General features: G+C 35.1%; 1 protein-coding gene across 1 annotated transcript; it reads right to left on the reverse strand.

Moving 5' to 3' along the window:
* Nucleotides 1–1,280: 1,280 nt before the first annotated feature.
* On the reverse strand, nt 1,281–27,833 carry ZBTB38 (zinc finger and BTB domain containing 38). The gene is made up of 2 exons (XM_034439324.3): nt 27,716–27,833; nt 1,281–7,706 (listed from the first exon to the last, which is right to left on the reverse strand). Exon 2 carries the CDS (start codon nt 7,704–7,706, stop codon nt 4,116–4,118), a length of 3,591 nt encoding a protein of 1,196 aa, XP_034295215.2. The 5' UTR covers nt 27,716–27,833; the 3' UTR covers nt 1,281–4,115.
* Nucleotides 27,834–27,884: the final 51 nt, after the last annotated feature.

Consider the following 27,884-nt stretch of genomic DNA (forward strand, 5'->3'; position numbering starts at 1 on the left):
ATTTGGGAAGCTGGACCGTAGTGGTTGGTCATATGAAAAGTATTAATGCTAAATGAGATTTCTTTTTGTTCATGTTTAGATCACAAAAGATTCAAAATTTATAGTTTTTTCAAATGTTCTTAGACTAAACTTCTTTCATCCCTGGCATTTAAAATTGATTTTGAATCAGAGTTGGTTTCAGAAAAAATAAGTGATTTATATTATGTAAGAGTACAAGAGTTAACCAACGTGTAAACTAACCTGTTTCTTATTTTGGTATGCAATGTTCCTGTCATACTACTTGTGAGACAAGGAAATAGCCCTGGTGGGAGAGCAACTAAAGTCCAAGAACAAGGACAATTACTCCAAAAGAGAAATAGACTGCTAATTGTTTTAGCAATTGGCATCCTAGAACTGAACTCCTGAAGCTCTGCCATGAAAGCAGATTTCATTCCTGATGGTTCCTTATTGTGTTGAGTCATGAGGAAGAGCTCTCCATATTGAACTATAATAATTTTTAAAAGTTAAAAAAAATAGGCACTCTCTATATTGAATCCCACATTATGGCAGTGGAGGATCTCAGAAAGGTTTCAAGGAATAACTTCTTGTTGTAACCCAAGGAATTCCTAGTATGGTAGTGACACAGTACAGATTGCACACAAACACGGAATAAAATACATACTGTTTACAGTATGGACAGAGGCATTAAACTAAGCCATAGTGCAGTCTGTTTGTTGGATTTGGGCATGTATTGACTAAATCCAATCATGGTGGTTTGTAAAGTATGGTCTGTGGCGTAAGTTCCCAGAGATGCCAATGTATTTAGTACTTAGTTTCATAATCCTTGGTTCCCACCAGCTTTCACATCCACCTGTTTTTTTTGGTTTTTTTTTAGATTATGTTTTTGCAAAAGAGTGATCATTTAACTTTTTTCTAAGATTGACATGTAAGTTGTATGGTCAATTTGCATTGTGGGTGATTTTCACATATGCTGGAATATCAAGCTTTCATAAAATCTGAAACATTGAATGACTATACTCTTGATTTTCTGATGTTTTAGGATGAATTTTGAGTAAGCTTTATCAACCAACTGCTGTCAAAATAATTTAGTACAATTATGATGTAATCATTGCATGACAACCATTGTATGCTTTATATGATAGATAAATTGTGGAAGGAAGGAAGGAAGGAAGGAAGGAAGGAAGGAAGAGACAATACAGAATGAATGAAAGAATTTGGCTAATTTGATGAAATCATTCATTATTATAATTTGTTGAGGGAAAAAAGTTTGATTCTCTTAGTAGTTGTGAATGCCAGTTTTTAATAGTTCTATTAAAACAAAATGCATATGCCATTATGTATTAACATTGTCCTTAACAATTATATTTGCTTTAATTCTATGTTTGTTGTAATACTTGTCCATTAGGCTGATTAATAAAATTCCAATAATGAATTATAAACATAATATTGTCATATTAAAATTGGTTTCTATAAACTGTAGTGAACAAGCAAATTACAAAGTTAGCATGTTTTTATCAAAATATACAAAGCCCTCAAATGTAACAGAAGCTATTATTTTCCATATGAGTTAAACAGTTATAGAAAATATTTGTACAATTATCACTACATACAAATCTTAACCAACGTTGGCTTTGGTCTAGAATTATTGAGATAATATTGTTTTACAAAGTCTCATAAAGTACTTATTTTAAACAGCTTATAGTAATTATAATTTTGTAAGTGATAGATTTTCACATCAAAAATGTTTTATGTATATAGTTAGATCTTTTTCAGTGCTTATATTGTGAGGGATACGTTCTATTTAGTTACGTGCAAAATGACATCAGACAAATTAAGAATAAATATGTTATCATCACAATTTCTGTTATATAACGTGGAAATGTGAGCATAAAAGGCCAAAATTAGATGTACCAAATAGAATACTCTTCATTTAGATACTTTTTCTATAATAAAATGTGTGCAGTTTTCTACATTCTCAAACTCTTAAAAATTTGAATATGTTTTACAGAGAAAACTTAATTAAAGGACCACTATTTAGAGGATTTTAGATGCTGTAGACCACATTTTAGTCCAAACATTCTCCAAAATAACGGACCAGTCAACTGTATTCAAAATAGTCTGAATGAAAAAAAGTTATATCAGTTTTTCATCAGTTGTGACAATTTATATAATTTGTCTTGTATTTTATGCAAAATTATATTATGTAATTTATGTCATTTGCATAATATATAATATGCAAATTGTATAAGTTGCTGTGAATAATTAATTTGTGATTTAATGGACACAGTATTGGGCATCCATGCCCTCTGGTTGGTACATTAAATTGGGGTTTCACTCTTAATTTTCATTGATTCCATGTTCTCTTTCTTTTAGTCACCAACATGCCTAATAAAGTAACTCATTCAGAATAGTTTTCTTTAAAACTTTGCTTTTTTCCCCATATCAGTTTGATTATGTTTCTTCTTTTAATATATGTTGATTGTTTAGCTTGATCAACATGAACATAGTTGATCGATAAAGCCTGGATATATTTTTATTTGAAGAATGTTAATTTCAAATAAAAAAAAAACCCCATCCCGCTCAAAAAAAAAGAAAGAAAGAAAAAGAGAGAGAGAGAAGGAAAACAAACAATAACTAAAACCCTTTCAAGTATATTTGATCACTAGGTAGTGATGCATTTTTACAACAGTCCTAATTTTTAACAGTAAAATAATCAGTATACTATGATTGGTCACATTATTATTATTGAATATATTAGGAGAGAGAGAGGGTGCCCAGTGCAGACTCTGCCCATTAAGTATGCAGAAAGAAAATATGAAGTAATATTGAAAACCCACATTAAATTATTCAGGTAGACAGTTCTATACATCCTTGAGGTTAGGATTGGAGTGTCTAAATTCTATGGTACATTACACAAACTAGCTGGATGACTGTGTCTGTAAAACACTATGAAAGTCAACTTGGAATACAATTCAGTAAATCCAAATATGATAGTATTGGCCTTGGGTTAAATCAAGGTACCAAAACTATCTTCTCACTGATGAGTATACTTAAAATAGGATAAGTGGTGCCTCTCCCCCCACTGTTTTGGGCCTTGAATGTATATTTAGGGGAAAATCTGAAACGGGTGTAAATTTTAGGAAGATTCCATGGAGAAATTTCATATTGTATCCAGCTACCTGTTCCTGTACTGGATTCTTGCAAATTATTTCTTCTCAGAGGACAAGTCATGCCAGGACAAATGAGGAGAAATTACTGTATAGAGTAGACATATATGGTCTGAATGCTCTGATGCTTGTAGAGCCACAGACTAATAGAAAAGTCTGTTCAACAAGATAGAGATCTTATTCCATGTGTGTAACTAACTATGCTCATGAAGGAATTGTATCTAATGCTATCATTTAAACTTCACTTGCACATCAGTCTGCAAATCTGATAGCACTAATATATAATGAGCTCATGACACATTGTGGTACATGTTAAGAATATAAATATTTATTATAATAATACATCTGACTGTGATGAACCAATCATAACCTCTTACAAAATTGTTCTGTAACAGCATATTCAGACTTCAGAATGGGTGAGTGGACTACTCAAATAACAAATCTTAACCAGATGCTTATTGCGTACACATTAAAAATTAAAATTTTAAAACAGTGTTGACCTTCAAACAAATTATAGTTAGGAGAAAGAATGTAATTTCTACTAGCAGAAAACACTTTAACCTTACTATGTTCTGAATGGATATCACTCATTTTTTAGTTGCCCAAAATGATAGATATCGTTAACAAGCTATATTTCCAGTTCAACAGTAAATTCTTTACAATATCCTTTTAAACATTTCAGTTAAGCATATTCTTTTTTACATAAACTTTCTTCTGAGTGATATTAATATCTCCTTATACTTTTTTAGGCTTCATTAGCTTCACTATAGTTTCCAAATTTTGCTTTTTATGGCACATTTAAAATGTAAAGTATGCAATATATGTGAAAAATATATATCTCAAATTTTAAGAACTTCCATAAATTTGGATTTATTTATTTTTTGCATTAATTACTTGCATCTATGGCCTTTCATCTCTCTTTTCTTTGTTGCCACACCCTTTTCTTACTCAGAGTCCAGAATCCAATGCAGTATTCTGAATATTACTGGCTTTGTTACCCTCTGCGTCAGTTATGCGTTTAGTTAGCAGAGGTTTAGCTGTTTCCTGTTTCTCTGAAACAAAGAAATGTTGACTTTTACATGATTTCAAGCTTTCATTAAACAAACAATCTTTTCTGTCCTCTTGCTTGGGTGGTTTAAACAAATGCTTCTTCTGGTGCATCCCAAGAGCAGCTGCCGTCTTACAAACCTTGGGGCACTGAAAACATGCGTAGCCTTTCCCAGTGTGCTCACGCTTATGCCTTTGCTCATGATTCCTTTTGGTGGAAAGATATAAGAAGCTCTGAAAACAAAACTGACAGTGGTAGCGCTTTTCTCCTGTATGGATTCTCTTGTGTATTTTGAGTGTTTCATTGAGGGTGAATGCTTTGTTACAGTGTTGACAGATGAAATCCTTGACAGCAGAATGGGTGCGTTCATGCTTCTGTAAATTGCTGGAGATTGAAAAACCTTTCCCGCAGGTTTTGCAAAGGTAGGGCTTCTCCTCCGTATGACACCGCTTATGCATCCTTAGGGTAGAAGAGCTCTGGAAATGCTTTTGGCATAAATCACAAGTGAAAGATTCAGGCTCTGTGGTCTCCCGGTGTGAGTGATCATGGGATATTTCTGTAGAACCGTTCTCCCTTTCACAGAGCTTACAGTTAAGTTCTGGCATTTTCTCTTCTTGATTACAGACCTTCTCTTCAGGAATATTCCTAAGAGCATAAGTGGTGACATAGGCCTTCTCGCTTTCCTGACAGGATTTTCTGCTCCTATATTTCTCTCTCCATTTTGCTTTTCTCATTTTTCTTAATTGTTTAGATTTCTTTTTTGGTTTGTAATTGTAATATGGTCGCCAAGGTTTATCATTAGAGTCATGGTCACTGACATCATCGCCCATTTCACTTTCAATGTAGTCTGATGGACAAACTCGAGACAGGCTTCTCTCTCTCTTTTCCCGTTCTGCAACCTGAACTGTCTGATCGCCTTTGGATTCATATTTAGATCTTCTGCCTTTTTTGTAAAACAATTTGGACCCCAAAATATGTCTTTTCACAATAGCTTCATTTCCAATTTTAACTGTTATTTGACAAAGTGGAGCAACATTGCTGTCAGCAGATGTTCCTGGCAGTGCAGGTTTTGCGATATAAGTTTCAGTCTTACTTGAAGTTTCAAAGATATGTGCAGGTGTGTTAGAAGCTATCCCTGTATTCGTTGTATATTTTACCTCCTTTGAAGTTGCTTCTCTGTCATATAGAGGCACCTTTTTCTTTTCTTTATTGCTTCTTGTTCTACTATTGCCATTGTCTGATTCATGTATAAGATCATTGCTGGCTACTTGACTGATTGTAATATCTGAAGTTCCCTTATCACTTCTTCCTATTGCATTGACAGCATTACTGTGCATTATCACAGATGAAACTCTTCCACTATGCATTATAACAGAAGATGCTGAATTGTTATAGCTAATTACAGAGGTTGAATTCTCATGGGAATTGCTGTTAGTAATTGTTTGACAAGAGGAATCATATTCCTGAGGACCAGAATCCTCAACAGAAGATAATGTCCTTCTGTTAGTGGGACTATTATTGTTAAGATCTGTCCTTGATGAAATTTTCCAGGAAGAAACATTTGGAGGATTTTCAGATGTTGTCGTAGCATCACCACATGAAGAACTATCCAAAGAAATGCTGGAACTTGGCAACATATTGTGTTCAAAATTCAAGGATGCCAGTTCAGAAGTGACAGTATTCTGAATAATACAGGTGCTAGATGGAACTTCATTAACTTGTACACTTTCATATGATGAGTTTCCGTAACTTTTATATGGTGCCCTTTTACATTTCATAGGCAAAAGCCTGTAAAGCTTGTAAGGATATACATTTGGTTTCAAGCCACCATTAGCTGTTTTCTTGTTTACACCAAGTCGATGATCAATTGCATGAAAAGATTTCTGATGGTTCTTGAGTATATAGTATGTCATAAAGGTCTCAAGACAGAAGATACATTGGTATCGCCTTTCACCTGTGTGCCAGATTTCGTGTCTGGTACGGTACTCTGCTAATGCAAAAACTTTGTTGCAGTAATGGCAAGGATAAGTTCTTCTCCAAGAATGAACATTTGAATGTCTTCGGAGGCTGGACAAGGTAACATAGGTACGTTTACAAACACTGCAAGTATAAAGTATCTGTCCACCAACAACTTTAACAAAATGGTCTGTTTCTGGCATTGTACCGTTCGTAGCAGGATAATCAGTAAATTCATTTTCAGTTTCTGTGGGCTCCGGGCTTACATACGAGGTGCCAGTTTTTTCATTTGAAGGAACAAAATTATCCAGACTATTCTGCTCATTTTCATTTTCAATGCAAAAATTGTTCAGGCCCCTACATGCTTGTTCATGAGACTCTAGCCCAGCAATATTTTCAAACTGTTTGCTACAATATTTGCAAATTGAAGTCTCTTGAGATTGTGAATGAAGTTTAAGATGAGTGCTTAGTTGAGTTTTATCATTAAATGATTTAGTACAACAATTACAGTTATAAGAATGTGGAATGTCCATGGCTATTGATCCAGAAAGGTTATCAGATTTATTTTCATCTTCCTTAGAAGAGGGACTATTGGTTTTATTTGGCTGGGATTTTTGAAAAGAATGGCTGTGGTCTTTTATGACTTTATGGGGAGCCTCTGAACTGCTTCCCTTGTGGACTGATATCTTTACAGTAGGAGCATCTGTGATCTGGGAGTTAAATCTAGCCTTTGGCGCATTATATGACTGTGTTGCTGATTTAACTAGAGGCACTGACTCGGCAGCTTCAGAACAATCTTCACCTGTTTTATAAAGTGGAGTGTTTTCATAATAAAAGGAATTTTGTTGCAGAGCATTGCAACCAGTTGTAACAGCATAGGAATGTTCAGCTAATGTGCTGGCTCTCTCAATCTCTTTGCATGCGTCAGTCTTGTCCAAATCACTATTGGATGCTTTATTTGTTTCAGGCATTTTTTTAAAACTTGCCCTCAGGTCAAGAGGAGAAAACAAATTATTACTATTTTCAGTTTCAAAAATTGAGTATGCATTCGTGATTCTTGGTCCATTTGTAACAGCTGAGTCTTCCTGTCTTTTTTCTTCTTTCACATCATTTTTTTCAGTATTGCAAAATGAATACAGACAAGGGGAACCGGAAAGGCTCTTTTCTGTAAGATCTTCTAAAAAAGATATTCCCAATTTTTTGCCTGCAGCTGCAAGATCCACAACAGACTCTTGTTTTTTAACAATTACTGTAGAACTGTAGATGTAATTAAGTATCTCTGTGAACACTTCAGCCTTGAGACCATCTAGTTCCAACACATGTCCAGAAATGCAGATGGTATGACTCCAAAATATATTTTTGAAATAAAGGCTTGAAGCAGCCAGGACATTACTGTGGGCTTTGAATTTGGTGTCTTCTACAATTATGGTAACATCACATAAAATGCCCCGAATGCGTTGTTCATTTAATATGGAAAGGACGGTGTCACTGTGGAAGTCATCTTTGAGATCCTTTAAGTGGGACATGATGGTCATCTGTTTAAATAAAGAAGAGATTTTAAAATCAACAACATCAAATGCTAAGTTACTTATGGTCCTCATACCCTATCACAAGCTAATCACTCTCGGCCACTTGCATACAATATATACCTATGATACATACAAAGTAAAACATCCACAGTACAATTAAAACCTATAATGAGATCATAAAAGTCTCCAGTGAAGCCCAGTAAACAACAAACAAGAACAACAAAGAAAAAATGGACAAATTTGAAGTTCAGAGGATACCTCAAGAATAGTTCTGTTTTCAGGAGTTTTTTAAAAGTCAACGAATCTGATCTCCAGTGCAGACTATACCAGAGCACTGTTATAACTGACCAGCAGAAATCATAAACCACCAGTTAATCAGTGCCAGCTTCTTTTGCCAAAGAATACTTTTTTAAAAAAATCACAGAAAGGTAACTACAATTATTAAAATAATAGCTCTCCCCCCATAATTTCAGTGTATGTTAGGTGTATTCATCTGACTATTCTACTACCAAACAAAAACTGAATTGTTGCTATGGAGAATTGCTGCTTGATCATCAATGAACAGTTAGTCTTGCATACAAATCATTGCTGAAATCTGTGATTATGCCATGATGACATAGTTTTGCATTTCCCAACAGCTGCAACCCTCTAGGCATGATGTGGTGTGAGGAGAGAATATAATGCCTTCCTTACTCTTATAGACCAGGGGATAAAATAAAAGAGTTTGATAAATGATGCTTAAACAGGCAGGCAAATAACACTAGACAGGCTTTATAGGACTGTGAATTAAAACAATGGCATAATTTTGGTTAGGGTAGGTCAGGTAGACTTCCCATCACTACTTGTATCTTGTGCCATAGCTTCAACATAGCCATGATATACACACACATGCAGCAACATTTGGACAAACATGATGTGCAAGATGGAAATGGAGAAAACCTTACCCTTTGCTGCCATCTAGTGGTGGCTGCAGAGTTATAGTCCAGCTCTTGTATGCCTAAATAAGAGCTTTTCCAACCGGCAAGATGCTGAACCAAGGGGAAAGGGAGATTTGGAATGACTGAGATGAGGGGAGATCTTCATATTTATTTATTGCATTTATATGGTTGCCTATCTCGGAAACACGATCCCCATATTGCTCAGGCCCACTACTGCAGTTTCAGAACATGTGAGAATATGCACTGAACATGTATCTGAAACTTCTTAAAGCAGCTGCAACTGTTTATATCACAAACCCCAGTAAAGAGAGATTTCATTCATTGTTCATTCATTCATTTTACAGGACTTACAAACTGTTTCAATCAGGATTGCCTAGTGGCATACAATTTCCCCTCTATAATTACGATAAAAGTAAAAGTCAAGGTACAACTATCCAGCCTAGAATCACCTATATAAGATCCTGAAATGAAACACAATCTGCAAAATAGAATTACAGGGAGTTCTCATTTAGCAACTTCCTTGTTTAGCAATAATTCACAGATAAAAAGTAACTTTATGACCAATCGTCATATGTATGACCTTCTTAGGAAGAAAAACTGAAGTAAGATAATAAGCACAGTCACAGTTTTACTTAGCATCCACTTTGCTTAATGTTTGAGTTGCCAGTCCCAGTTGTCACCAAATGAGGACTGCCTGCAATAGTTTTTCATTGTTCATAGAAAAAACAAATGCCAAGTTTTAACAAACTTCCTAAATATCAAAAGAAAAGGGGCCATTTGAATGGGGAAAAGCTGTGCCCCCAGGAGTAGGGCAGCAATCATATTATAGCTAATGTATATGATTTATATACTGTATATACTGTAGCTAAAAAACAGAGCAGAAAAATAATAACATGTCATAGGAAAGGTAGAGTGAGAAGTGAAATATTTTTTCTTTAAGCAAGCTATGATATAATATAGGTTTAATTGCTGATTTGAGGTATTTAATCCCTGTTCTTCCTATGATATTTCCTCTATCATTGAAGACCATGACTGATTGATTTTGTGACTCCTAGAAATCAGATAGGTAGACGGACAGACAGACAGACAGACAGATGATAAATAGGCAGGCAGGCAGAAGTCCTAAAGTATTTGAAAGTCCGGAGACACATGCCACTGACTTCTTTAAAAAAAGCCTCTTCAAATTTCTGTAACACCTTAAGTATGAGTAAGTCCCACTGGACATTTCTACTATACATGTATTTAATCATGTATTTGTTCATGTATATATTTATTTATAAAATATATGTAATACATTTAGATGAATCTATATCCTTGGTAGCTTGCTCTTGCTCTAGTCCTGCCTTCTTTTTCTTGACTAAACCTTGTCATGCCTCAAAAGATGGAATGTGGCCTCAGCTCAAATGCATTTATTCAACAGTGAGGATAACTGAGCCGTCAGATAGGAGAGGATTCTCATACAGTGAAAACAAGAAGTATCCTGAATGGAACTTCACTCATGAAATTAATTGAGAAAAAGGAAGTAAGAGCCTGGTGGCGCAGTGGACTAAGTGCTGTTAAAGGTAGTATTTAGCTTCCAGCTGCCTGCAATTACTGCAAGTTCAAATCTCACCAGGCTCAAGGTTGACTCAGCCTTCCATCCTTTCGAAGGTAGGTAAAATGAGGACCTGGATTGTGGGGGCAATAAGCTGACTTTGTATAAAAAAGAACACCACTTGGGGGGGGGCGAAAGCCCTACTAAGCAGGTATATACAAAAGTATGAAGGCTATTGCTTAATGCATTGTAAGCCGCCCTGAGTCTCCGGAGAAGGGCGGCATATAAATCGAACTAATAAATAATAAATAAATAATAAAGTACATTCAATATTACAAGGAGGATGGTTGGAAAATTCCATGAATATTATAAATATTATAATTTGGGCTGATATGTATATGCTTTTTGTTGTAAAAGGTTAGATTTGTTAATAGAATGTTATGCCTTTCTATACAGAAGTAATCCAATTTAGCTGAATGGGATTTATTATAGGAGTTGTTTCAGATTGTGATAAGATGAATTGCCAAACATTTTTGCAAGTCTAGGCTAGGGGGTTTCTCCTCAGACATAGTTTTTAAACATTTGGGAATGCGTGAGAAAGTAAGCAAGATTACAGATGTTTGAATAGCCGTACTATAAATTCTCATTTGGAAAACTAAAGGTACATGTCGGAATTCCTGTTGACTGCCAAGGGTGGTAGATCATGCTATGTGTTATGGAATTAGAAATTCAAGCATTTGATATCTAAAGTAAATTACACAATTGCAACTATTGACGTTGATTACTGGTTTAACCTGGTAATGAAGGCTGTCAGCTTTGTTTTCTGACATGTAAACTAACGAAATTTACAAATTCATTCCCTTTCTATTCTCTCCATAACTTGCTGACAATACAAAAGGACCCCATTGTTTACAAAGGATTAATAATTTAATTTGACTTAATATTTCTAAGCATGCCAAAAATATTTTTTTCAGTTGACCAATTAACAAAAAAAAATAAAAAAATAAAAAAAAAATTAGGAGGATTGGGGGTAAATACTTATATCTAGATCATAATTGTCTGATATTTTTAGGTATTTTAATTTTCGAAATAAATCTGTTTCTATTTTCATTGGAGTAGCTGTATATCATTTTTGGGAGTAGCATATCATTATTTTCAAAGTTGAAATTATTTGCTATATAGTTCATTAATAAACTCCATAAACAATCTTCAAGGAATGTGAATGACATGGATGGTTTTAACTTTCTTTTTATTCACAAAATGTATGCATCTCCATTTTAGCAACTATTTTTCATTTTTAAGAACGATGGGTGATTGCTAAAATTTCTGGAGGCAAAATATTTTTCATTGCATATTTTTCTATTGGAAACCTACCTACCTACCTACCTATCTTCATCACATCATCACAATCATCATCATCATCATCATCATCAATATGCATGAAAGAATCTTCAATAGAAAGAGTGTTGAGTGGAATGTTCATTGCTCAATTAATCAATTCTGCAGAGAGCTTCTTCCATACAGCAGAAAAACAAATTCCTCCTGAATTCAATCTAGAAAATTGCATATTTGATCACAGATGTTTTCTGGGTGTCTGAACCAGCTTAATCACTAGAGTAATTAATGCCTTAAATTTACCTGAAACAGAATGTATTTTATGAATCTCTAAATGGGATTTTTCCTGTTAGGCCCTTACTTCCTTATTGTCTCTTATTCTTGCATTATCTTGGTCTTGTATGACCACAAGATGGAGCTCAGTTCAAAGGAGACTACATCAGACTATTGGGAAAAAGAAAATAACAAATATAATTTTAGTAACATGAGTAATCTATTTCTAAATTCCCAAATTATTTATCAGGCATTTGTACTGTAACTAACAAATCCCGCTTTATTTACTGTAACATCAAGACTTCCTATGGACTGAATTTGTCTTATACCACTGGAAATTATGAGCACAATCAATATTTTATATTTCCCATTTATTTATAACTGATTAAATACCACTATCAGATACTGGCATTTATTAAAATTATCCACAGATTATCTCAGATTGTCTCAGATTGCACTGCTAGAAAAAAATGTCCTGATGAAACAAGAAGATTGAGTACCCATATTTGTTACAGTGTGTGGATAATGGGCTGATACCGGTAGAACAGTGACAAATCTGAGGGTTCTGATTTGCATACTGTTTGAGTCATGATAGCCATCATGGGACTGTGATTCAGTAAGTGTGTAAGAGCTATTGTTCTGCAACTGAGTGAGATAGCCGTATTATCTCTGAAGATACAGTTCTATAGTTAAACAAGATGGACTGTATTTTCCTTCTCTGGTAAGGCAGAGAATAAAAGAATAACAGATTTTAAAGAGGCCTTAGAGATCTTCTAGTCCAATCCTCTGCTCAAGCAGGAGACTTGTACCATTCCAGACAAATGGCTGCCCAATCTCTTCTTAACCACCCCAACGATGCCCTTGATGTGATGTCTCGCTGCCTGGAAGCCGTGCGGGTCTGGATGGGGAGGAACAGGCTCAGACTCAACCCGTCCAAGACCGAGTGGCTGTGGCTGCCGGCGTCCCGATATAGTCAGCAGGTGCCATTACTGACTATTGGGGGTGAATCTTTGCCCCCCACAGAGAGGGCTCGCAATCTGGGTGTCCTCCTGGACGCACGGCTGTCTTTAGAAGAGCACATGACGGCCGTGGCCAGGGGGGCCTTTTATCAGGTTCGCCTGATCCACCAGTTGCAGCCCTTTCTGGACCGGGACGCCTTGCGCATGGTCACTCATGCCCTTGTCACCTCCCGGCTGGACTATTGTAATGCTCTCTACATGGGGCTCCCCTTGAAGAGCACTCGGAGGCTCCAACTGGTCCAGAATGCGGCCGCGCGGGTGGTTATGGGCGCAACCCGTTGTGCCCGCATGACACCCCTCCTGCGCGAGCTGCACTGGCTCCCAGTGGTCTTCTGGGTGCGATTCAAGGTGTTGGTTATCACCTTTAAAGCGCTCCATAGGTGTTGGTTATCACCTTTAAAGCGCTCCATGGCATAGGACCCGGGTACCTTCGAGACCGTCTTCTGCCACCAATAGCCTCCCACCGACCAGTCCGCTCCCACAGAGAGGGTCTCCTCAGGGTGCCATCAGTCAAGTTATGTCGGCTGGCGACACCCAGGGGGAGGGCCTTCTCTGTGGGAGCCCCAGCCCTGTGGAATGAACTGCCCCCGGAAATATGTAAGCTCTCCGACCTCTGGGTGTTTCGCTGCGCACTGAAGACCCTGTTGTTCCGCCAGGCAGGGCTATCAACATAATAATTTTAAATTGGGGTATTTTAAATTTTTGGGGTTTTAAATCGGCCAAATCTATTTAATTATTTTAATTTTTAATCATTGTTGTGTCCTGTGTTTTTAAATTGGCTGTACACCGCCCTGAGTTCTTCGGGAGAAGGGCGGTATAGAAATAAAATTATTATTATTATTATTATTATTATTATTATTATTATTATTATTATTATTATTATTATTATTATTATTATTATTATTATTATTAAAATAACAGCTACCTTTCATGCCTCAATGAAACTCAAGTGAAAAGTCAAAGTCAATATCCAGCAGTCAGACAATCTAAGATGATGAAATGCTGGAAAATAGCCAAAACAAGATAATGCTTTAATACAGTAAACTGTGACCACAAGAACAAAGAGAAGATAAAAATCCTTGTAGATCTAAGTAAATCTAGAGGAAAGAAGAGGGCAAATAGGTATAAATAATGAAAGGCAAGATGGCAGTAAACCAAAATAGCACCAATTACAATAGTAGTAATCAGGTGCATAGTAAGTTAGCAAGAAACTATAACATTATTTCATTGGAAGCCAAAGTTTTAACTGAAGAAATATAAGAGGAATAGATGCAATGTGTCATAATCTCAAGTCAAGATGTATACACAAAAACAGAGATCCTTTCCCCACTTTCATCTACACATAGGACAATCTCTTATCTTCATGCTTTTGTCTTCATCTCCTCCCAAATGAACTTTAATTCATCTTTAGTCTTTCCATGTTAAAATGTTGTTTTCCCTTTGAAGCAGTTATAAATTATATAAAATCTGTTAAACTTCACTACCCATTGTCTCAGAGGCAGTAACTCTCCCACATGGGAGGTATTAACCCAACCCCCCTATTGGTTCCTTCCTGCTGGTTCTAGGAGGCACCATCTATTTTAACACAGTTCCAAAGACATCCTATTTTAGGGAAAGGGAGAATCTGGCATTTTGAAATGGGCTCTCTTAGTGCCACCATCAGCAACTATGAACTGCAGATCATCTACCCAACAGTCTCTAAAAGACAATGGATTTGAAACAGCAGATGCCAGATTAAAACAGGCAATGGCTGTCATCCTCACCCACTTGCAGATTGGCTGATTCGCAAATTCTGGAATATACTCATTTTGCCATACATGATAGCCCATGCGAGATCAGCACCCTTTCAAATCTCCACACTGCAGAAATCCTGCTGCTCAAAGGAACTTGCATGGGGCAGATCTGGAAGATGCTTACACCCAAATCTGTGACTGGCAAATAGTTTCCTACCCCATCTGTAGGCTGATACTTGAGTTAACGTAAAATTCTCAAAGTTGAGTTTGAGGCTGGGAGGCTTTGGTAATTTCCTATTCTTATTCTTGTCTCACCACCTACTTCTGCAAAGCTCATTTATTTATATTTGCAGGTATAAGGTGGTATATACTTGTTCCAGAGATACCTACTCTGATACCTACACTTAGGCAATAGATAATTGCTGACTGATTAATTATTGTCAAGGCTAGTGTCATTTCCTTCCATTCTTTTACATTCCAGTAAATTGGGTCATTAGAACTGCTATGTATAAAAGGAACGTATGTTCCAACTTTTTCTAATTTAGTTCTTCCAGATTTGATAGATTTCAAATTCCCTAGCCAGCATATCTTTAGTCAAGTTGGCGACATTATAAGAGATTAAACAATGCATACTGTAATTGTATTATTACCCTGTTTCTCCCAAAATAAGACATCTCCTGATAATAAGCCCAATCGGGCTTTTGAGAGCATGGCAATAAGGCCAAACACTTATTTCAGGGTTCAATAAAATAAAATAAAATAAAATAAGACAGGGTCTTATTTTTGGGGAAGCATGGTAGTATCATACATGTAGTCGTCATTTAGTAAACACAACTGGGATTGGCAACTCAGTCATTAGGCAAAGTAGCTGCTAAGTGAAACATCACCATTTTATGGTGTTATTTCAGCTTTCCTTTGCTTTGTGGAGGTCATAAATGTGAGGACTGGTCATGGTTTTCATGACCATCGCAACTGCACACGGCTAAACAATGACTACCTGCATTGCACTGGTCTCTGGAAATACTGAATAGGAAGTATTTGATAGTATTGAAGGCACTGATGCTAAGATATACTAGGTTTACAATAAATTTGGAGGGAAATGCAGTCAGTGAAAACAAAAGGTTAAACACTGCAATATAACATTGGAGCCAGGAGGAAGGAAAATTGATTTAGATAAAAGCCTTGTATGCTAGCCTTTCATCAAGGAATACAAAGCAGTTAAAAATTGAATGCAATACTTATATCTTGAAAATTTTGGAATTGGTATGATAAAGCCTAGTGCATTATTCAAATGGTCACAGAATTAGGCAAGGGAGAGGGCAAGATTTATATGAACAAGCATTCATCTTTAGTTCCCAATTAATTAATGATTCAGGTAGCAGAGTCACTGAACAAAATATAGCAAGGATAGATGTATATATCAGAGAATATCAGCTGTTCAATTCTGATTCTGACAACCATTGAGAACCAAAGGTGCATTTTATCTTATCACATTGTAAATACACAGCACACTTCATTCTTCTCAGATAAAAGAAAATGCACTTAAGGAATGCCTTTCAAAACTTTTGTGATGTTTGTTAAAATCAGTTCCTAATTGGATAAATTAATAGATAAAAGAATATGGGCCTATGAATGGTGTGGAAGATATCAAAAGGAAAATTTTTCCACATCCAACAATACTAGAATTTGGAATCACCTTATGATCTTGATTTGGGAACATCGTTTTTCACACACTGAATCTGGAAATCATTGCAATATTAAAATGATAAAGAGAAGATTGGGTACGTTCAAGGAAGATAAAAAAAATCAAATCACCTTGCCAAAAGTCAATGTAGTTTTGATTGTTGAGGACAATGATACAGGTTAGAAATAGCACAATCTCTCTGTCAGCTTCCTGAATATAATATGTTCTTGGTCATTAAAAAAACATGGGAATAAGTGGTTGGTGGGCTATTCAAACAAAGCAATGTTAATGTTCTTATGAGCACATTTTCTTCTCTATCTGCAAATACATAATGTTTAGAAATGACTCAAAAGGAAACTTTTCTAAGGTTTTTAAGATTCTATTATTTATTAAGATTAACTGAAATGAGTCAGAAAGCATAGGCAACTGATCTTAGGAAACTGTAACTACCTTCAGCATCCATTTTTTCTCTCCCCCCCCAATGCTACACTTGAGAATGCAATTCAGTCAAGTACACTAATGTACACACAACAAAGAATATGAAAAGATTAATCCACGTGTCTTGTAGCTTCCATACCAAGAATATATCTTGCTGTTTCCACAGTGGAAGTTCCATTATGGTTTTCATCTTTGCAGTATTGTTTTTCAGCTAACACCACTGACAGTTATAAAGTTGAATTTATGCATTATAGTCACTCTATTTTTTAACAAAACATTTTCACACAATTACTCATTGCTGACAAAAACGGTGTCCACCCTTGCACCTAACCGTAGCATGAACAAATGCTGGCTACTTTTGTAGTTGTTCCCTATATCACATTACATCTCATGCTGCTTGGTGAAACAAAGTACTGTGTGTGTGTGTGTGTGTGTGTGTGTGTGTGTGTGTGTGTGCACGTTGTTTCTTCATACTGATCAGGATATGTATGCAACCTGATCAGTGTTGCTTTATCAGTGTCTATGTGTGTGTATTTCTCTTCCCATCTCATGTGGTATCTATGCTTTTCTAGATATGTGTGCATTGATAAGTAGAGGCACTTGCACATGCTTTTTTCTGGGTCATGTCACTTAAAATAGGAGGTTTAGAAATGGTGGGAAATATTTGCAGCTCGGGTAGTAGATGTTGTTGGTTTGTTCTCGGAGCTTGTTTAGTTTCTGAGTGTTTTGTCACCAGGCTTGGTAACATCATCAGCGGAACTTTGGTTGAAGTGTCTTGTTTCAGTTCTCATCTGCTTGTATAGGCTTATGTGATCAGTTGGTTCACATAAGGAAGCGGTTTAAAATGGCATAGCTAGGAGCATTCCCACTTGATCCACAACTGCTTTTGCCATAGGATTGCAATGGGGACTTGCATAAAGTCAGCTGTAAATCAACAAATCTGTATTATATCTGGGCACAAGAATATTCCTAATATTAACTTTGCCCAGGGTTCCTTAAAAGGCTAAAATCATGTTACTTGCATGCATGGTTTTATGTTATATTTATATTTTGATTTTTAGCCCAAATCAACTCCCCAAATTGTTTAGGATTAAAATCCTCAGTGCAAAAGTATAGTATGTTGGGGTACCTCAGAAGTTGGCAACAAGACTCTATTCTTCAGGTCTCAATCACCACCTATCTAAAAAAAAAAATAAAGTTGCAAAGATGTATCTTTTTGCATTTTCCTTTTATAAATCATATGCATTCTGTGTTAGAAGAGTAATTTGATATAATTCTACTTTTATAAATATGTAATTTTTAAAACCTTCCTCTTTATATTTGAAATTCCTTTTTCATACTCCTTTTCAATACTTTAAATAATTCTCCCATTAAATATATAGGAAAACTATTTCCCAAGCTCTGGCAACAATAATTTCCTTCACAGTCAAACACTGTCCAGATTTTAAATCTGTTTAGAGTTATTTCTGGTGAGCAAACTGCAGCATAGTTTTACATATTTTCCACTTCCTCCAGTGGCTAAAAGTTTCAAGGTCTGTGTTATCAGAACATACTGTATTGAAGAAAGGTTGTTAGAGCTTTAATGCTGTGTTTAAAAAAAAAAAATCCTGCATTCTTTCTACCAGTTCTCTGTTGATTTGATAAAAGAGAAATTATTTTTGATTTTTTTTTTTTTAAAAGAGTAGGATTTTGGTGTATTCTCAAAGGCTGAGTTTGGTATTTTTGTACTTAATTAGGAAGTGAGCAAGGTGTCTAGATAAGTCTTAGCCTCCTTCTGATGCTACTTCAACAAAATCCATGGAAAGACATGACAAGGAAGCTGGATCTTTCATGGTAGAACACGTGGGCCGTCAAAGAGGCTTCAGAGTAATGGAAAGAGATGTAAAAGAAATCAGACACTTGCAGAGGCACTGTTGACCATTTCAACAATAAAACTCATGCTAAGGCACTACGAAAGAAATTCAAAACATTTTTGAGCATTCTGAGAACATGACCAAACAACAGTAACAAAATTAAGTAGAAATCTGTTTTACAGGGGAATAAACCCAGGAGAAATTGTAAGGAAATTTTGACATAGCATGAATTTACACATACATTAGTAGAGTGTAATTAGAGATAAGGAGCATGATGTACTTAGCGGGTAGTTAAGTCCAGTAAGCCCACTTTAAAAATCAAGAAAACTGAAGTATATTTGGCCTTCAGCTAATTTTCAGTGACTTTGAGAGTACTAGTTTTACATGCTGACTTAAAGTGACATGTAAAACAGATATTACTTTCAAGTTAATAATAATTAGAAATTGAAACCAATCATAGCTTTAAACCGCAACTAACACTTGTGTCTTGTTAATGCAGGGAAGAATTGCAAAGCATGGTTAAAAAGCCACATAAAATGGAGGTAAGACCCCAGGGTAACCAAGTCACATCTTAGACCACATTATGACAAATCTCAAAAATCCATATTCAAAGATTAGAGTAGTAAAGATTATCTTCAAACTGCCAAGGCTGAGAAACACTGCAGTATGACTATAAAACACCCTAAACTACTATGAGATCTAGACAGAAAAACTAGACGGCAACAATGAGGCACGGAAAAATATCTCTTTGGTATCCACTAATGAACTTCTGGAGTTCTGCAGCCTAGTCTCATGATTTTAGTTACAGTAATGTGTGAACCATCAACATTGTATAAAATATATGAGTTAGGTCACTATGTCTTTTCAGTGGTTTAAAACAATGGTTGACCATAATATAGGAATCTAACCAGTGGTAGGTTGCCCCCAATTCGGACCGGTTCTATAGAACTGGTAGTAAAGCCGGTGGGAGGCTCCGCCCACTGACCCCAACGTCATCAGGAAGCTTCTGCGCATGCGCAAAAGCTTCTGCACATGTGCAGAAGTGCGCGTGGGCGGCCTCACTGCAAACCGGTAGTAAAGGTAAGTAAAACCTACCCCTGAATTTAACCCCTAGGAAGAAATGATTTCAGCCACAAAATAAAATAGGATATGAATAATCACTATTATGCTTAAATATTGGTTCATTCCAGAAATTAATAAAATAATATTTTATAAATCATATCAAACTGATGAACTGAGTTATGCTTATGGTAAATAATAGTTAGGCTGTGAATTTATTTTCTGAGTAGGTTTTTAAATATAAGCTTCCTCAACCCATCACAGCATCCTCACATCAGCCTTCCCAAACTGGAGGCCTTCCAGATCTGTGGGAATTCATCTGCCTAAATTACCAGCTGTCTGGAAAGTCTGGGAGATGAAGCATATATAAAGCATGCTGTATATGCCAGTATTGTGAATAAGAGATTGCATTTCCAAGCAGATCCAATCAGCAGGCCATTAGTGATGAATAATGGAAGATGTAGTTCAGGGCCACAGCTTTTCCATTCTTTCAGTATGTGCTAGTCTCCTTCCAGTGATAAAGTGGGAAACCATGAATTCACATCCCATTTTAGCCAAGAAAGCCAGTTACTTTCTCTCAGCCTAACCCAAACAATGTGGTTGTTGTGGAGAAAACAGAAGGCAGGTATGCTGCATATGTTTGCTGCCTTGAGTTATTTGTAAAAAAAATAAATAAATAAAGGTGGGAAATAAATGAATAAATAAATATTTAGCAAGTTGAGACCTGTTTGTGCAATTAAGTATAGCCATTACTACATTGTTCTGCTGCACCTCTGAGAACAGCAAAAACAGAGTAGACGTACCAAATTTCTTCCAGCCTGGAAATGAGGCAGCCTTCTTCTCTGTATTTTTACTTAGAACTGCCATTAAAGAGAGAACAATTAAGAGGCACCCAGAACCACCAGGCTCTGAGAATGGAAGATGTCTCCTATCTGTGCTGATTCCTTCCCTGAAACTATGTTGCTTAGTCATCTTTTTCAAGATGGCTACGGTGATTTATGGTGTTTCCTCAGAATTCTAAATGTCATATAACTATATAAGGATAGGTTATTAACTTGTATTCTGAGCTGCTGCCATCAGTTATTAACAGATTGTTGCAGGAAGGCAGATTTTCTTGATGAACAGGACAAACTTCCAAATAGGAAGATCAGTTTGAGAATGGAACCAATTACCACCAGAGAAAATGTCTTCCTCTTTGGATGTATTCAACTAGTAGGCACCTTTTGGGGATGCTTTAAATTGGTTTCTTGCAACAAAGAATATGTTGGAGTGATGGCATAAATGATGCCGGCTCATTCTGAGATTGTATGGATCAATGAGGGCTCTTCCATCTACTGAGATACATTGGGAGAAATTATCTGTATCATTATTATTGCTATTGCACTGTACATTTTCAGGAGTTCGGCTCCAAACTGGATATAACTTCTTTTGGAAGGAGGCCAATTGAAGATGATTAGCATTTTATAATATTTTTTTGTTCACAAATATATAGACAGAACATACCATAATATTGCAGAAGACTACCAAAGCCATTGCCCTTACACCAGATAATAAGGAATGTGTGGGTTCGCACATAGCAGAAAATGATTTGTCCTAACCATAGCTTTGTTGAGCAATCTATAGAAATCTGATTGGCAAATCAAAGTAAACTGTACCCATTGTTTACAAAGTATAATACAAATCACTAGCCAGAAGCAAAGTTAGCCACAATATCTATCAATCTATCTCATATATTCTTCAATTCTTACCATTGGTTATGTTGGCCAGGCTCCTGAAGCTGCAACCCAAAACATTTGTAGGGCTTCTGCTTAACAACTTAACAACTGGCATGTACTGTATTTATAACAGTTGCAGTGCTCAGGGTCATGTGATCACCTTTTACGACCTTCTGGCAGGTCAAGTCAATGGGGAAGCCAGATTCATTTAACAACCGTGTTACTAACTTAACAACAGCGATTTACTTAACAATTTTGGCAAGAAAGATCGTAAAAGAGGCAAACTCACTTAACAATTGTCTTGCTTAGCAATGGAAATTTTGGGCTCCATTGTAGTCGTGTTGAGGACTACCTGTATATCAGTTTCATTTACCCTTTTTCTTGCATATCCTTCACATAATAAATTTAATGTCTATGTGTATGATATGGGGTCTCTGTGTTTGCAGTTTTGATACATCCCATGTTGTCTTCAGATAAAAAAGTTGGGATTGGTTCTTTTATTTTGAAGCTTAGCAATACTTTGTGTTGTCATATAAATTTCCTATGTGCTTGTTCCACAGCACAATATTAATCATCTATAGATTACTTGGCTACAATACTTTGTGGTGAGCATGCCCCTATAAAAGAATAAGTGTTCTGTAGTTGAGTTCCTGCCAGATTTATCTCCCAACCAATCTGAATTTATATATCTAATACATTTTATATTATTAGTTAGAGACAATTTTAGATAAAGATGAAACATTCCTTTTAAATATCTGCCTATTTTACTACTGTCCAGTCCTCTTGTGTTGGCTCACTGACCTTTCTATGTAGCAGTCCAACTGCACTGGCTATATCAGGTTTACTCAAAGTTACAATGCATAATAGTTTTCCGTTGGCTGCCCTATACATGACAACTTGTTTTGCTTTCCATCTTTGTTTAGGCATCCAACTTTCATGGGGATACTTCTTAGTTTCACTGAGACTTAGAAACCTAATTAGCCACATTATCTTTGTTTTTGACTAAGCAAGCTTTCTGTGCTTTTGTCCTTTCTTGTTTCAGATGAAAATAATGGCTAATATGCCCACAATATTTTATTTCCACGTCTTTATTCTCCAAGCTGTCTATTGCACATACAATTAAATCAACATAACAAAGAATATAGACATGTAATCCACATTTAATTGCTGTATGTAAATCATCATCATCATTTTAGCCATTGTATATTCACTGCATGATGAAGGCCTCTTCTGCATGTTTCCAACCAATACAGTTCTTAGCTTTCTTTTGCCAATTGGATCCGCAATACTTGCTGATGTTGTCGAATCCATCTTGTTTTAGGTCTCTTTCATGGACGCTTTTTATCAAGTGGGATCCATTCTATCAGTGCCTTGGTCTACCTGCTATCAGTTTTTCTTGCTATGTGACCAACTTATTTTCATTTCAATTCTTTTACTCTCTTAATGATATTGTATACTTTCGTTTGTTCTCTAATCCATGTGCAAGTCTTTCTATCTTGTCTTGTAATGCCGAGCATGTATCTTTCCATGGCTCTATGTAAATATGGACCAGATTTCCTTAATCAAAGTTCATGTTTTCAACATTTGACTAGGTTTATCAGACCATGATTGGCTGCTAGCTTTAGCCTGCATGTGGATTTTTGCAATTTACACACCAATTTTTATTTGGCTGTTCAAAATTTGGTGATTGGTCTATCTTCTTTTTCAGATCACCATGCACAAAGGTTGTCTTAAGTTTTTCCTGTGCAGTATTTGAAATACTTCTAAGCTTAGAATTCTAATACTTGCATGCTTAACTACTAATGCAAAAACATAATAAACCTTGCCCTACTCTTGTCTGTATTCCTTAACTATTAAATCTAGCTTTATGGTATTGCATATTTCATGAGCATCATACTTTGTTCTGAAAGAATGCTTACAATCTACGGCTTTCTCGCCCTTTAGTAGCTCTGTTAAAATCCATGTTTTTTTGTGCAAGGATTTCTTTGCTTCTCATGCAACTTCTCTCCATTTCTATGCCTTCTGTGCTGCTGGCTAACACTATACTTTTTCCCATGGATTGGGCCCATCGCTAGTGCAGCAGCTTCTCTTGATTCCTTTATTAGTTATTTCACATCTTCTTATCTCTAATTCTGGATTTTATTTGCTGCTTCCCTTTGGGAATTGCCTAGATAGAGATGCTACTAGTAAAAGTAGGTTGGTTTGTATTTAACTACTGGAAGTCATTTATCCTTTATTGAAAGGAGCAACATTGTGGATATTAATTTTTCAGTTTTCTAAGTCCAAAACCCTGTAGCCCTTTGTTCTTATTTGATAAACCAGCATTATTTGTAACTGGGTTCTGCAATTAAATTTATTTTATTTTAATGTATGGCAAGCTTTGCATCCAAATAGCTTTAGGTGTGACATTTGCTCTCATTCTATAACTCTTATTTATTTATTTATATTTATTTATTTAATCACATTTATATAGCCACAAACCTCACACAGTCACCCTGGGCTCATACGTAATCACGATAAAAAAACAACATTATAAAATATAAAAACATTAAAAAAATAAAAAGCTAGGTTAAAACAAATAAAAAACAAAATAAGGTTCTGCTTATGAGGTTTTAGCTAGATCTTTCATTTGCTTTACCGCAGCATTTTTTTTCTTCCATTCAATTATGACTAATTCTCAGATAATTTCCTGGACAAGTCCTACAGATTTTTTGACAAGGTTTTTTTCAGAAATGCTTTTCTGTCCTTGGGCTGAGAGAAGTGACTGGCCCAAAGTCACCTGACTTTGGTGCATCTTCTGGTTTCTAACATGTTGCCTTAATCACTAGACCAAATTGCTTCTCTCTCTGTAGCATAAGATCTAGCAAATTAGCTTTATTGTACTTTCTACTAACATTACTTGGTAGTTTATTGTAACACTGCAAAGTCTATTTTTATGTAGAATTTTACAGCCATATTGCATAAGATAACAGATTTATTGCAATTTGCATCAAACTCAGTTGCATAACAGGCTTCCTGAAATATATTCCTCATTTTATTATGATTTACTGATCATTTCAGCTTAATACTGCCTTTTCAGCATGTACTAAATTAATCTTTTTCTCATAAGATTCATCAATCAGATTTATTGACTTGATGCACCACTATATATATATAAAAAAGTCCTTTCAAAATCTTGTCTAATTTCAAATAAGCAATTTATATTTGATAATATAAATATTGTTTTTCTTTCCGTACATCATTTTTTTGTAATCCTTCTGAAGGCTTGACTTTTCTTTTAGGACATTCCATCTCATTATCTCTTTCTGTTGTATGGATGCTTATTTCTGTAAAGTCTGCTTTCTCTTTTAATGTGTTTTCTTTTTAAATACATCATCTTTCATTATAGTAATGATGGAATACATTGATATTGTTTAGAGAATTCCCTTCAGTTGCACGTACTTGCATATTTCCAGTTTGGCAATTATATTCTCAAGGGAATTTCATCATCAAGTTTCATTAACTGTACCATATATGTATAGTTTTGTGGTAATTGTCTTAATAACAGTTCCTTGATCAAATTATCAGGAAGGTTCCAGGTAGTCATCATCTTACAACAGTTAATTTAATGACCGTTCAAAGTTACAACGCCACTGAAAAATTTGACTTTAAAATATGATAGTTTTTCACAGTTACGACCTTTGCAGTATCTCCATGATCATGTGATCAAAATTCAGATGCTTGGCAGCTGGTTCATATTTATGACTGTTGCTGTGTCTCAAGGTTACGTGATCACCTTTTGTGACCTTCTGACAAGCAAAGTCAATGGGAAAGCCAGATTTACTTAACAACTGGATTACTAACTTATCAACTGCAGTGATTCACTTAACAAATGTGGCAAGAAAAGTTGCAAAATGGGGCAAAACTCATTTAACAAATGTCTCACTTAGCAACAGAAATTTTGAGGTCAATTGTGAATAGATATTTATAGCCTTTTGGAGGAACATAATTCATGCCAATATTTTGGTTCACTTATCATACCGGCACTTTGCCTCGATTTTGTATATCACGGTCTGTTATATAAGCTATATAATTCACACCTCATACTAGGTCATAAGCTGTGGTTTATAAACTTCAGTAACTGGGTTCACACAAATAGCATCCAAAGACATAAATAAGCAAATCACATTATTACATGATTTAACAGTGTCATTGGTATTACTATGGGCTAAAATGGTTGAGGGGAAAAAAAGAACAGATGGGAAAATGGATAGTAATTGGTTGGTAATATTTAAAAAATGAGAATCAGCAATGCATATCAACAAACCTATCTGGACTGCAAAAATCAGGATAAACATTAGATACGGCAGTATAAAGGTACAGAAAACTCTTGCTGCCATCTAACGGTAATCTGGATTTCTGTAATTGAGAGCTAGTAGCCCTATGAAAGCTAAAGAGAACTGCATTTTTTCTGACACTATCATTTGTTCTTCAAAGATGAAATGAAATGAAAACCAAGAAGCGCTCCATAAATCCTTATTTTCCAGCTATCCTGTAGAAATGCTTAATACAATGACATAGAATGATGTCTAAGATTTATTAAAAGGGAAACAAAAATCTATGAATAAAATGAATAATAATGTTCCTAACACTATCAAGGACCTGATAAATACATTGTATTTTCTAAAGTAAACGATCAAAATAATTCATCCTAAAAAAATGCAATCAATCCTATCACAATCTTTGTACTAAAAGTTAGCATTTGAAAGAATTATTCGAAAGTGAATAAAAATGCCTGATTTTAGTGCATTCATCCATTTACATCTTTTTGAGTACTGTAATATGTATATTCTACGGCTTCATTTTAAAACAGGTTTTATTAGTATTTTTCTGAGACAAAAATATTGCTATTTTATCCAATTAATATTGTCATTTGCTGTTTTCATTTGCTGTAAATACCTGTGCCTGATGGAACTGTATTTCTTAATACTGCCACTAAATATCTATATTGAGTGCTGAATGTGATAATCTTCGATTATTTTGAAGTTAAGCATTTGAAAAGATGGCTTCTATGCTGAAAATATCTTTACAAAGAGCTGTGCTTCATTTAGACTGCATGTTCTAAAGTATCTATATCAAAAGTGGAGAAATATTTATAAAAGTAATACCTTTCACCCTTAGGTTTAATTTTACAGATACTATTAAAAATATCAGATAAGCTGCTCTTCATTACATGTTATATTGTTGTCAACTTCATCTTGCATAGTGTTATAATAAATTAAAAACTGCATCATTACAGCTTTCACCTCATATATTTAATTGTACAAGATGTTCAGTTTGCTTAAAATGTCAGATTAAGTTACGGGTAGGTAATAAAAATCTGTAAAATTGATGCTAAAAGAAATAATGAGAGAAGAAAGCTTTAAATCAATTTATAGTTTTCAGCTGTTTTTAAATTTAGTATTGAACCTGTTTTAAGTATAAATAAATATTCTACATTTGTGTCATAGTGGATTCCTTCATACTATGTTTTAGTGAGAACATAACTAGCGTTGTTGCATTGCTTAAGTAATCAAGTTAAGATCACAGAAAATATTACAGTTACAGGCTAAAATTTCCAGTCAGTTAAAAATCATAGCCATGTAAAAATGTTATAAAATAATCATTTGCACTGAGGAATAATAAACAATAATAAATGCCTTTGCAGCTCTGTTATTGCATCCTTTAACAGAATTTGGTTACCAAGGTAACAGGTTGGCCCAATATTGATGTGAAGCAACTATATTATAAAGCAGCTATGTTAGTGTACGTTATATGTCTATAAAATGATTTAAAAATTAATTTACAGATTAGGATATCTACACATTTTGTTTTAATTTGCTAAGTAAATCCAATTCTAATTCACATTCATTTCAAAGGGAAAGGAATACATATAGGTGCTAATCTTTTAAAAAATAGCTGACATCTCAAAAAGAAAAAAAATATTTAAGTTATCCTTACTTTATGTCAGCAATCTTTATAAAAGAATAATAAATATTAAGTTAGTTTTTATGATAAATGCCAAAAGACCGCTTTTTTAGCACAAAATTTGAATATTTTTAATTTTTATCACAGCTATATTCACAACTTAGACGTTTGTATCTTAGCAAAAAGCCTATTCATTTTCATAGCTGACTTTCAAATCTTTTAAAATTGTCGAGCTTTTGAAAAAGTCTTTTATTGCATAAGCGATGCCACGCCCCGATTACCTAGCAGAAATGCTATTGTCAATTTTGGAAGAGGTATGTTTTTAAACTAACAAAATTGTCTCTTGAATAAATGCAAAGAAAATATTTTAGAAGTACCTCATTACCAAATATATTTATTTAATAGCTTATCAGCTCAGTGTCTATATTTTCATATTCTTCCTTTGTGGAATAACAATTGGGAAAAAAAACATGCAAATCTTCACCTACCTGTTTATGTGGTTTAATTAAGTCTTAGCATGGCAGTGCACTCAGCCATTCTTGTTTAAAGCAATGGAGAGATCGTGAAAGCTTGACTATTTAAAAAACAACAACGACCCTAAAGGAAAAAAGAAGCTGTTTTCAAAAACACCTTGCTTGAACCGACTGTGACCAAGAT

Source organism: Pantherophis guttatus, chromosome 6, assembly GCF_059756535.1.
Source record: "Pantherophis guttatus breed Tessera chromosome 6, ASM5975653v1, whole genome shotgun sequence".
NCBI classification, from domain to species: Eukaryota; Metazoa; Chordata; class Lepidosauria; order Squamata; family Colubridae; genus Pantherophis; species Pantherophis guttatus.